Source organism: Vipera ursinii (assembly GCF_947247035.1).
Source record: "Vipera ursinii genome assembly, chromosome: 1".
Taxonomy (NCBI): Eukaryota; Metazoa; Chordata; class Lepidosauria; order Squamata; family Viperidae; genus Vipera; species Vipera ursinii.
The window spans coordinates 36,385,489-36,398,941 of record NC_139512.1 but is presented as its reverse complement, the minus strand read 5'-3'; the positions used below and the strand labels follow the sequence as shown (position 1 = coordinate 36,398,941).

Genomic DNA, 13,453 nt, shown 5'->3' with positions numbered 1-13,453 from the left:
CCTGCCTTTATTATTTTTACAAATAACTGGTGAACACATCCATTACACTTCCTCCACTTATTTTCCCCACAACAACAACCCTGTGAGGTGGGTTGGGTTGAGAGAGAGAGTGACTGGCCCAAAGTCACTCAGCTGGCTTTCATGGCTAAGACTCAATCACAATCTCCTGCTTTCTAGGCTGGTGCCTATAGTGAATTTATATACATAAAAAAAGAAACAAAACATAGTATGTCTATGTTCACCATTCTAGTTAGGCAGCTAACTAATCCCACCATGGTGATTAGTAGTCTATCTGTATTATTTATGCATGCTCAGTTTTTGAGGGGTTTTTTATTTAGCTTATTTGCATAAAATAAAATGTATTTTGGATGTTATATTTGTTTATTTAAAATTTTATAAGGCAGCCCAATTTACTCTCAGGGAGTCCAGGTGATTTACAAAGATAAAAACTCAATATAAAAACAATAAAAAGCAATACCTGCCCCCCATCCTCCAGTAAGGTGAGATACAGCCAAAAGTCAATATAGAGCAAAACTACATGAATTCGAATTTTTTAGTTATAAATTATGGTCTAACTGGGTCCCCAGGTAAATTTTTTCCTATTTTATTTTATTTTTATTATATTTTAGTTATTTGATTGGATGTAATGCAATCTATGGTTATTTTTAATTCTTTTTGGTATAGTTTCATTATGTGATTTTATTTGGCAAACGTCTCTTTATAGCAATGGACAGAAATCCAGGCAAAATAAATGAAAATGGATTATTTTTTTTCCAAGAAGATCCAATCAATCCCTTATTCACCTTGCTTTGTACTTCATTCCACTGAATGATTTTCATGTTACATTAGCTATAGGATAACATATACCGTAAGTGATTCTGGCTTAGATGTCATTTTGTGTAGATGCAGAGCTTGCTTTGAGCAGGTCATGTTTCTTACATGGTCTGTCTCATAAGGGTGACAGGAGATCACCAGGGCATGAGCCTCTTGATTCAGGAATGGGCACAACTGGCATACATTATGAAGCTGTGCAAAGGCCCTCCTAGCTCTTACTGCTACCTACTCTTTGAACAGGATTTAAGTCCAGGAGGATACCCAGATTTCACAGATTTCCCTCTTCCAGCTCCTTTAACAGCCTCCAGGCACCAGGGTAGGAACAGCATTCTATATGGCCCCAATTTTCTCTCCCAAGTGGGCTCAAGGATTTATTTGATTTTGGCAAGTTCTTTGGTACATATATTCAGTTTTGGAATCCTAGCATCTCCATTTAGCCTTAATATATTGGCCTTAATATCCTTTTAAAAATGCATAATTCTGTTACATGAACACTTATAGAAGTCTCATATTAAAAAAAAATGATTTCACATTATTAATCAAGTTCTTTATCCTATGTATTAATGACTTAATATCTTAGGAACTTTATTCATACTGTTGGTGATAGCTAAAAATTTATTACATATATTTCTCTGAGAGTATGCTGTTACCTGTATAATCTTATTTTCAATGCCACAGTTCAATATGAATATTTAAATTATGTTTCAAACTTTGCACCACAAAATTAATTTTTATGACTTCGAGGCATTTCTTTCTGGGAAATGTAGAATAATCCATCTCCTCTCTGTCTTTCCCTAGTGACACGCCAAGTAAACTGAATTAACACTTGAGAAGATTTATTTAAAACATATCGTGTAAAGAATAGGAGAGCATAGGATGTTTTTGTAACTATTTGCTTTATATATAAATGTTTGAATGGCTGTAATCATTGAACAAATATAATTCTTTTGGAACATTATAGGATGCAGCACAGTCTTCTGGTTTTCATCCTTCAGGGTCTGTAGTTGCAGTAGGAACGCTAACTGGAAGGTAAGTCTTAAACATGTTGCCTCAGGTAATGGGTTTTTATAGTCATTAAATACAGGGAATCTTCAACCAATAGCCATTTCTTCAGGGACTTTTCAGAGTTCCAGTGACACTAAAAATAGCGACTTATAGCTGGTCCTTTTACTTACGACTGTCTCGGCATCCCCTGAGTAAGCATAACGCGCTTAACAACCACCTGTTTTAGCAACAGAAATGCTGCTCCCAGTTGTGGTTATAAATTGAAGACTACAAGGAGTAAAAGTTTCCCACTTTTTGAAAATACATAGGAGTTTAATGATATTCCTCCAACTAATGGTTTAGTGGAATGAAATGGAGGTAATTCTCCCTATTTTTTCTATTTTTTCTTTGTGTCGTTAATCTGATTCAGAATGTTGCTAGTTATTTTGGAACACTATAGAATGGCAGAGAGTGCAGCACAAGGAGGAAAGTTCATTGAAACTTAGCTTCATCTCTTGTTCAGTTGAAGACAAGACAAATGGTTGTCCAGTTTCTTCTTAAAAACTTCCAGTGTTAGAGCATTCACAGCTTCTGGAGGCAGGTTGTTCCACTGATTAATTGTTCTAACTGTCAGGAAATTTCTCCTTAGTTCTAGGTTGCTTCTCTCCTTGGTTAGTTTCCATCTGTTGCTTCTTGTCCTGCCTTCAGGTGCTTTGGAGAATAGCTTGACTCCCTCTTCTTTGTGGCAGCCCCTGAGATATTGGAACACAGCTATCATGTCACCCCCTCATCCTTCTCTTCATTAGACTAAACATACCCAATTCCAGCAACTGTTCTACTAAACTGTTCCCCTTACACTAAATTAAACACTTCTGTCAATAGAAGGAAACAGATAAAATCTAGAGTTGTAACATATGGTGTATCACAACTGTTTAAAATATCTCACAAATATTTTGTGAATATTTATGTATAAAAATGTAACAAAGGTTATTTTACACATCAAGCATACTGAGATTTTAAAGAACTGCTCAAGTTATCTTACAAAATCATGCTGTCTGATATAAAGTTTTACTTTTTTATTTTTAACAATTAATTCTTATGCTTAGAAATTTTAACCATGGTAAAGATTTTGTTGTGTCACAGTATTTATAAAGCAGTTGTATTTTCCTGATTGTTTATATTCCACACTATGACAATTACACAGTCCAAAATATTGCTAGGATTAAGTTTAGCTCAGTGGGTTAGGACGCTGAGCTTGTCGATCAGAAGGTCGGCAGTTTGGCGGGTCGAATCCCGAGTGCCGCGTAACAGAGTGAGCGCCTGTTACTCGTCCCAGCTTCTGCCCACCTAGCAGTTAGAAAGCACGTAAAAATGCAAGTAGAAAAATAGGGACCACTACGGTGGGAAGGTAACAGCGTTCCGTGTGCCTTTGGCGTCTAGTCATGCCGGCCACATGACCACGGAGACGTCCTTGGACAAACGCTGGCTCTTCAGCTTTGAAACGGAGATGAGCACCGGGCCCTAGAGTCGGAAACGACTAGCACGCATGTGCGGGGGAACCTTTACCTTTACCTATATCAATTTAATAAATAAATAAAGTATAATTACTAAAAAATTTATTATTGCAATAAGGAACTCTCAGTGGCATGCTTCCTAAATTGGCCTTTTTCTCAGTTAAGATGAATTTTATAGAATATTTTCTCAGGGAACCATGAAATTATATCCAGAATGTCATATGTTATTTTAAGTTAAATTTGATCCAAATTCATATAAAGATTGCCATTGTATATGAGTTAAGACAAAGTTTCTTAAAGGAAGAAGAGTAATGATTGTAATAGTAACTGATACATTTCTTACATGTCCTCATCCTGAATTGTTGCCATCTCACATTTTAAGTATTTGACATTCTGAAATAACATGTAATCTCATGTTCAAAGCCAAGGAATACAAGATATTTGTACACCAGCAGAACTCCCAACAATTCTAGACAGTTAATAAATCAAACATAAAAAGCAATACAGTGGTAAACTAGAATAAAAGATGGCAAAAACTATGCAACTACAAAAGCAGACCTATTGAATGAGTTCCTTTATGGTCTATTCACAGCAAAGACATTTTTATTTAATCAAGCTAAACTCAACTCAAAGAACCATTTTAGGATTGTTTGGTACATGGCTCAGTATCAAATGCTATCAGTATACTAATATTATATGAGATTGATTATGCTTGGTTTGGGCAGTTTTTCATTAACAACCACCTGGTCTTATGTGAGACGCGGTGTCATCTAGGGCAGAGCTTTTCAACCTTTTCACAGATTGTACCACTTTTACGATATGACAGTATTCGAGTACACCAGTCACCTAGCAAGGTGTCAAAAACTTGATGATCAAAAAAAAAAAGGAAAAAAGTGATAAAGTACAGGTAGTCCTCGACTTACAACAGTTCGCTTAGTGACTGTTCGAAGTTACAGCGGCACTGAAAAAAGTGAGTTATGACTATTTTTCACACTTATGACCATTGCAGCATCCTCAGGATCATGTGATTTACATTCGGATGCTTGGCAACTGATTCATATTTATAATGGACACATTGTCCCACGGTCATGTGATCCCTTTTGCAACCTTCTGCCAAGCAAAATCAATGGGGAAACCAGATTCACTTAACCCTGTTACTAATTTAACAACTGCAGTGATTCACTTAACAAATGTGGCAAGAAAAGTCATAAAATGGGGCAAAACTCTTAACAGATTTCTCGCCCCTCCTCCTTTTGTATCCTCTCCTCTCCCCCCCTCATTCTTTTATGTCCTCTTTTCTCCCCCTCCTTGTATATCCCCTCCTCTTTCCCTCTCCTTTTATATCTCTCTTCTCTCCCTCTTCCTTTTATATCCTTTCTTCTCTCCCCTCCTTTTATATCCTCTCTTTTCTCTCAGCCTCCTCCTTTTATATCCTTTCCTCTCTCCCCTTCTGCTTTCCAGCTGATTTAATTCCTCGAGTTTGTACTTCTCTGTCTCTCTTTCTCAGTCCCTTTCTCTTTCTCCCGTTGTCTTTTCCCCCCTCTTCTGCCAAAACCTGTTCCTTTTATAGCCTCTCCTCTCCCCCTTCCTCCTCCTTTTCTCTTCCGGGTGTGCCAGAAGCACTGATCCTGGGGTTTCTGCATCACCCCTGCAACCCTGAAGCACCGATCAGCATGTAGCTACGTGCAGCGATCTTGGGGCTACTCCCAAGCCCTGCAGCTCCAGCTGTGTTTCGCACAGGCTTGTGTGGCACTGCTGCCGGTTCAGCATATTCTCCTCCCCCACTACACTTGTTTAAGGTGGTCGCATACCACTTGCGAGGTGCCAAAGTACCATCAGTGATACATGTACCACCAGTTAAAAAACCCTGATCTAGGGCATCCTATTACTAGTATCTATCTCAGTTTTGTTATTAGACTGCTGAAGATAAGTTTTTTGAATTGTTTGTGCCAGTCCCATGATAGAGCCTTGCTAGTTGTGATATATAGGGTCACTGAAGACTCCATGCTGAACCTTAAGAGTCCATCCTTCTGCTATTTTGCAGGTAAAATTCCCCACCACATAAAAAATAATATTTGTGCTGAAGAGCTATGTTGGACCTACTTTTAACCATTACACAATGCCCAACACTGTATATTAAATCAAGAAGTTAGAGCAGTAACACTGCAGCCCTGGAGTTCTAACATGTTATATCCTGTAACAAGTGTTACTCTGTGTGACCCTATGTGTGTGAGAGAGAGAGACCGGGGGGGGGGGGAGAGGGAGGGAGAGAGAGAGAGAAACAGAAGGCAGACTTGGGGAGCCTGATTTCAAAATTTTAGAGATACCTTTGTTGTTCTGAAAAGGTTTGGGGTTCCCTCCTAAATACAGATTTCCATTTGGGGTCATCCTGGATCCATCTTCAGTTATGAATGCCACATAATACTGTGTCTCAGTCAAGAAATGTCTTTTATTGCATAAAGCTGAAAAAAATAGCTGAGTCTTTGTCTGGAGGAGAGACTTGGGGTGTCATGGTTCCGACAGATGAAACTCTTCAAAGAACTTCGAGGCATTGTTTACCTTAAAGAATCTCTATTCAAGTTGCATAGCATCAGCACGTACATGGTCCAAGCCGAAATCTGAATTCCCCTCCCCTACACATATAGTATCAAAGCACAATTCCCTCCTCTATTTAACAGTCATAAATCACATTCTCCAATTAGTTTGAAATGCAAGTTTACCCTCCCTTCTCTAACCCGCCATTTCTTATCATCTCCCTGACTAACTACCATTACATTCCTCCTCCTAATTCTAAGAGTAAAGCATAGGAAAGAAAAAGGCTACATCTCCCTATGTTGTCAAAGCAAGAACATCCGATGTTAGCAGCATTGACATCGTGTCAGTAATTCAAGTGTCGGTAACATGAAGCCTGGACTATTTTAATTGGCTTTTTATATGATAGTTGTGGGACATTCTTCAGAACTATAGATATTCCAGGATTCTACAGCATGGACAGTGAGTGATGCTTCCTGGAGGGATCCAGGTTACCCTGTTTGAAACAGACTCTTTGGTTGTTAGCTGCTTCCTGTGTTCAACTCAGGATGTTCATAACAATTTATAAAGGTATACAGTATGTGGTTTAGGTCCATGTTGTATATTGTCTACTCCACACTATTAGGCTACATTTTGTGGTTTAAGCCATGGATACTTTTGGCATTAAAAAACGTATTTGACTTTCTCTAATGGGATCCATATCACAAAATAAATAGCCACTAGGGTTGAAACAAAGCTCTTCCCTGTTTCAGTTTGTTTATTTATTTACAACTTTTAATCTTAATATTTTAGTTTTTATGCTAAAATTATATCTATCATCCTTTTAATGTTTAGAGTAATAGTTTATATCCCTTGTAAACCAAAAGGATTAAGGGCTACCAACAGATACTGTTTATGTGGAGGATACAAAGTTGGTAAAGGCTGAACTAAGGCTAGTTTGATCTGATTCAACAGCTTTCATATGAAGCAACTTTTCCTCTTAATGTTTTTTAACAGGTGGTTTGTGTTTGATACTGAAACAAAGGATTTGGTCACTGTACATACAGATGGAAATGAACAGCTGTCCACAATGCGTTACTCACCAGGTTTGGAGTTGTTTAGTTTGGCATCATTTGATCAGTTGGTTAATCCAAAAAGAATTTTCCTAACATATTTATTAATCTCCATAAATAAGAGTTTTGCAATTCTTGCTTCTGCTACTCAGAATCTCTGTAAATAAAATAGTGAATAGTGAATATATTTTGATTTGTTTAATCAGAATAACATTTCAACTGAAGCTGAAATTTCTTATTTTTTTCATCAATTGCAAATTCATATCATTTCCTTTTGGCATAATGAAGCAACCATGAGTTGGCATTTCAGTCAGTTCTTTTGATTTAGGTGTTTCTGGATTAAGCTCTTGCACCATGTTACTAGAATCCCTTTGAAAATAGTAGAATCAGGGCTTTTTTTCTCATAGAACGCCCAGAACGGAGTTCCAGCACCTTTTTTGGATGGAACCTTGTAGGATAGGCAAAGTGGGTTGTATGACATGTGTGAGTTATGGCACCTTTTTCTTTTACAAAAAAAGCACTGAGTAGAATAATGAAGTGTTGTGTCAAAAATCCATATGCATCAACTTTGTCCTAATCTAAGATGAACATTAAGGGATGCGGTGGCTCAGAGGGTTAGGATGCTGAGCTTGTCGATCAGAAGGTCGGCAGTTTGGCGGGTCGAATCCCGAGTGCCGCACAACAGAGTGAGTGCCTGTTACTCGTCCCAGCTTCTGCCAACCTAGCAGTTTGAAAGCACGTAAAAAGGCAAATAGAAAAATAGGGACCACTACGGTGGGAAGGTAACAGTGTTCCGTGCGCCTTTGGCGTCTAGTCATGCTGGCCACTTGACCACGGAGACGTCCTTGGACAAGCGCTAGCTCTTCGGCTTTGAAATGGAGATGAGCACCGGCCCCTAGAGTCGGAAACGACTAGCACGCATGTGCGGGGGAACCTTTACCTTTACCTTTTAAGATGAACATTATGCTAATATTTTCTGGATGTGGAGCTGAGAAGTTTGATGTGACATCAAATATGGTTATAAGAAGCAGGCTTTAACGAGGAACCCAGAGTTGGGATGGGGCCCACTGAGTGGCTTGTTTGATTACTTGTTGTCCCTAGGAGAGGTGGGGGAGGCTATTGTTTTTACTCTTTATAGTATTGGGTTTTGATTTTTTTTAAGCTGCCTAGAGTCACTGAAAGTGAGTGGGCAGCCATATATCTAAATAGATAAAAATAAACAAATAAGCAAATATGGTAGAATTTAACCACATAGGTACAATTCCCTTCTCTCTTGTAGTAATGGGAATCTTGGTCAGGGCACATCTTAATTACTTTGGGGATCCTGAGTATCCAGTTGTTGCTGTGACTATATTTTTTGCCCATTTGTCACTGGCAGACCATGCTAAAAGCTTACTTTTTATGTTGCCTGAGTGCAATGAACTTGTGCATTCCTTTCTCATGATTCAAACCACAAAGTGTTGCTCTTTTCAAGTCACATTGATCTGAATGAAATATAAGTAACCAATTAATTAATTTTATATAGCTGTTCAACTCACCAAATGTGATTATGAGCAGCAAACAAGGATCAATAAAAACAATGAATAAATAAAAACAAAAATATACAATACAAAAATCTTATTAATAAATATAACAGCAAAAATATTACCCCTTGAGCAGCCAAGCAAGTCTTACATTTTCTAATATCTTATTGTTTTTATGATTGAATAAAAGCTCTCAGTGAAATATATCCTATTATTATAATCCTAGTAATTAATAAAACCTGAAATTGAATTATGGTGGCCCCCTCAATTCAATTCCTTGTACAAAAGAAAATATGAATAATGAAATTAAACAAATCCTATGATAAAAATCAGCTAAGAATTCATTTTTTAAAAGCAGTCATCACAGTTTAACTCCATACGCCACAAGTCTAAAAAGCTTTGGAAATGCTTTAAGGAGAGAATATGACAAAGTATCGTTGAAATGATTTATATCAATTAATAAACTTAGATGTCTTCATTCCCTGAAATAGGGCCTCAGATTTAAACTAAAACATCGATTCATGTAGGAGAAAGGGATTTTGTCAGTGCCTTAGTGTATGTAATCTCATTTCCAGATCTTTTAAAATTCTTGCTCAAATTGCATCTCTGGTTTCATCAGTGTGATTATAGTTTTATTGTTTTTTTCTGCAGATGGCAACTTCTTGGCAATAGGTTCTCATGACAATTGCATTTATATATACAGTGTTAGTGACAATGGAAGAAAATACAGTAGAATTGGCAAATGTTCAGTAAGTCAAAATCTTATTACATTGTTAGGCATACTTGCTTATTTTTTATTTATTTAGTATTCCCAGTTGATTTATGTGAGGTCTTCAAAGTTTAGGAATAATAAAAATATTTGAAAATATTTAATTCTATTGAAAAATTAGTTATATTTAAAATGATTAAATATTCTATGTAATGGTGCCTACCTTGGAGAACAGTATTCTTCCCCTAAAGTGTGCATGGCCCCAACTTTGTTGGCCATTCAGAAGGTCTAAAAACATGGCTGTTCCTCAAGCTTTAGGACTAGGATGTTAGTGATGTCCTGCACTGATTGATGAGTTGAATAGAGTGAGTCTTTTGACATATATTTTTATCTGCATTGCTTCCAGGTAGACAGTAACAATAATTTGGGATTCAAAAACAAAAAAGTAAATAGTTGAGAATTCATTGCACTTATGAACCAATAATTAAAATCATTTTGATACTGGAGAATGAGTTACTGATTTCTCATTCAAATTATATAGTTAGGATTACCATAAAATAAATGTACAAGGCAAATAGAAGTTTTTAAGGTCAAAGCATAATGGTATGTGAGAAAGACATTGGGAGACTGGGCATAAACATGCTTCCAAGAGAACGGTCAGCTAAGAAACAGTTTAGTCCATAGTTGGATAGTGGGATAAAAGTCTCAGAAGACACCCACCCTAGTTTTTTGGGCTGTAAAAGAGATGAGAGGGGAGAGAAAAATGTACTTTCAGGCTTGCAAGATTCTGTCAATGTAGCATTACAGGTAGTATTAGCTCATCTGGTCATGTGTCCTATCTGATTTACCCCATGAGGCCGAATACCTCTTGGTTCTTTTGATTTTTCACAGTGGAGGTTGTTAGTTTTTTAGTCACTCCACTGGAAACATTCCACAACTTCTGGTTTGTTGCAAGATAGAACTATGTATAATGTGAATAAAATAGCTTTTTATATGTAATAGTAGCAGTACAATTATACTGAAGAACATTATGCTGTTGGAATTAATATAATGCATCTCTCTTCATAGGGTCATTCCAGTTTCATTACTCACTTGGATTGGTCTGCTAGCTCTCAGTATCTTGTGTCTAATTCAGGAGACTATGAAATCCTATACTGTAAGTAACAAATAATATATTGCCCTTAATACAGAATATGTTCTTTAGTACCAAGATTCCATTACAGAGAAGAAGATTATCTTTGGTCTTTTAGTTTTCACTTAATTGTTATTCTAAAGCTTTATCATTAATGTTACATCTTTTTTCATTCCCCATTTTTTATTCTTAACAGGGGTTCCTTCGGCTTGTAAGCAAGTAGTAAGTGTTGAAACCACTAGAGATATAGAATGGGCTACTTATACATGTACTCTAGGATTTCATGTTTTTGGTAAGTATATGACTTTAGTAGTGCTATCTCTAGGCAATATATAATATATATATATATTTTAATCCCATTTATATCCCGCCCTTCTCCGAAGACTCAGGGCGGCTTACAATCTAAGAAGCACAAATCAATGTGCTTAGCAATAGCCTTCATTCTATGTATATGCCTGCTTATTAGCGCTTTCGCCGCCCCCCCAGCAGCATTTTTACAAAGTCAGCTTATTGCCCCCAACAGTTTGGGTCTTCATTTTACCTACCTCGGAAGGATGGAAGGCTGAGTCAACCTTGAGCCTGGTGGGACTTGAACCTGCACTAATTGCAGGCAGCTGGTGTTACTTAAGGAGGCATTAGCCCACTGCTCCACCAAGGCTCTATATTTATATTTATAATATTGGAGGCATTACCTTTCATTCACTTCTAGTAACAGGTTAAGGCTATTTTATAGTATGATTTTTTAAATTGATTTGTCCTGGCTATAGTATTAATACCTGTTTCTATTCCATTTTGTATTCTTCATAGTTATAGGCACATGATAAATTTAATAGCACTACTATTGTTACTACTACATTGTAATCTACATAAATTCCATTTTTCTTTCCTCACAGCAGCATATTTGATCTGGTTTTATACTTTGTGCTAAGCCATAATGAGCATTACATGGCTCTGTATCAGACCATCTTATCAATCTAGCTATCATTATTTACAAACCATGGTTTATATTGTATAATTTAAATCTAGCTATTGTCAAATATTGAACAATCCATGGTATAGCCATGATATATTTACACAGCCTGTGTTTTCTAAACCTGCACATATACCAGTCTAACAAAACACTTTTTTTGTCTTAAACCAGTGCTGTACGTCAGCACACGTTTCAGTCTCTGTTTCTATCTGGGAAATCCATATTCTGATATGCACCAAGAAATGGGACCTGGATTGTTTGATACCATGTTTTAAGCAATTCAGAAATGTAATGTGGATAGATTTACAGTTTGGGCAAGAAGTCAAAAAGTTGAATATATAAATTATTATTTCTTGTTTTAGGTGTGTGGCCAGAAGGTTCAGATGGCACAGATATAAATGCTCTTTGTCGCTCACATGAAAGAAATTTATTATCAACTGGTGATGACTTTGGCAAAGTACATCTCTTTTCTTACCCATGTTCACAGTTTAGGGTAAGGCACCAACTATATTAGAGACTATTTATATAAATTGTTCTGATTAAGGCATTCATACCATTTGATTTGAATATTTTTAAGAGCTTATGTCTTATTTGTATTCTGCCAACTTTAACTTTGTTTCAGTTATTTTAATAATTAGAGAAGCTCAATTAATTTATAATTAGATTTGTTTCTTTTATTGAATTTAATGCATATTTAGATAATATTTTATCTATGTAACAATTTATATCACAGTCATTCAGTAAATACATTGGTCTATATAAGTCTCCTCATTAGCATTTTAAAATAGTATGGAATTATATTAATTAGAGAAAGCTGTTCACCAAAGAATTATAAAATGATTCATTTAAGAAATTACAAAACAGAAAACATTAGAAGAACTTAATAATTTAATATCTGTCTTTTCAAACAAGCTAGGAAATGCATTTACACCAAATAGCAATAGCACTTAGACTTATATACTGCTTCATAGTTCTTTATAGTACACTCTAAGCCAGGGGTGTCAACCTGGCAGCCCGTGGGCCAGATAGGTCAAGCACAGGCCATGCCCACCCCAGCTCCACAAAGGCAAAAAAAAAGTCGCAATATATCACGATACATCACATGATATGATCGAGTTTGACACCCATGCTCTAAGCAGTTTATAGAGTCAACATATTGCTCCCAACAATCTGGGTCCTCATTTTACCAACCTCAGAAGAATGGAACGCTGAGTCAACCTTGAGCCGGTCAGGATCAAAGGAATTGGAACAGTGAGCAGTGAGCAGAGCTAGCCTGCAACGCTGCATTCTTACCACTGTGCCACCACGGCTCATCAATGTTATAGCTATTCTTAACAATTTTAAAGATAAAATTGGCTTTATTCTTTTTTTATAGCTTTCAAAATATATCCTAAAATCTCTAAATGAATCTGATAAGCTACAGATTATGATGTGCATTATCTTGGAAAGTTAGTGAAGTTATTTTTGAAGTGGTATTCACCTCTGTTCCGTGTGTTGCTTCTTGGATACGGAACCACTGATTGGTTCAAAATTGGGAAAGGAGTCCGGCAAGGCTGCATACTGTCACCCTGCCTGTTTAACTTATATGCAGAGCACATCATGAGAAAGGCAGGGCTAGATGAATCAAAAGTTGGAATTAAGATTGCCGGGAGAATTATCAACAACCTAAGATATGCAGATGATACCACTCTAATGGCAGAAAGAGAAGAGGAACTAAAGAGCCTCTTGTTGTGAGTGAAAAAGGAGAGTGCAAAAGTTGGGTTGAAACTAAACATTAAGAAAACCAAGATCATGGCATCCGGCCCTCTCAATTCCTGGCAAATAGATGGGGAAAAATGGAGGTAGTGACAGATTTTATTTTTCTGGGCTCCAAGATCACTGCAGACGGGGACTGCAGCCAAGAAATTAAAAGACGCTTGCTCCTGGGGAGGAAAGCCATGGCAAATCTAGACAGCACACTAAAAAGCAGAGACATCACCCTGTCAACAAAAGTGCATATAGTCAAGGCTATGGTCTTCCCAGTTGCAATGTATGGCTGTGAAAGTTGGACCATAAGAAAGGCTGATCGCCAAAGAATTGAAGCCTTTGAACTGTGGTGCTGGAGAAGACTCCTGCGAGTCCCTTGGACTGCAAGGCGATCAAACCGGTCAGTCCTAGAGGAGATCAACCCTGACTGCTCTTTAGAAGGCCAGATCCTGAAGTT

At 37.0% G+C, this 13,453-nt stretch overlaps 1 protein-coding gene across 2 annotated transcripts in view; it reads left to right on the top strand.

The window, feature by feature from the left end:
* The window catches only part of EML1 (EMAP like 1), a 134,252-nt gene that overhangs the window by 118,841 nt on the left and 1,958 nt on the right, over positions 1-13,453 (top strand). For both annotated transcript variants that reach the window (XM_083349060.1, XM_083349059.1), the window contains 6 exons: positions 1,796-1,863; positions 6,861-6,949; positions 9,091-9,188; positions 10,217-10,304; positions 10,477-10,572; positions 11,613-11,743. In XM_083349060.1, coding sequence (XP_083205186.1) covers positions 1,796-1,863; positions 6,861-6,949; positions 9,091-9,188; positions 10,217-10,304; positions 10,477-10,572; positions 11,613-11,743 — 570 coding nt within the window. The remainder of the gene's footprint in view (positions 1-1,795; positions 1,864-6,860; positions 6,950-9,090; positions 9,189-10,216; positions 10,305-10,476; positions 10,573-11,612; positions 11,744-13,453) is intronic.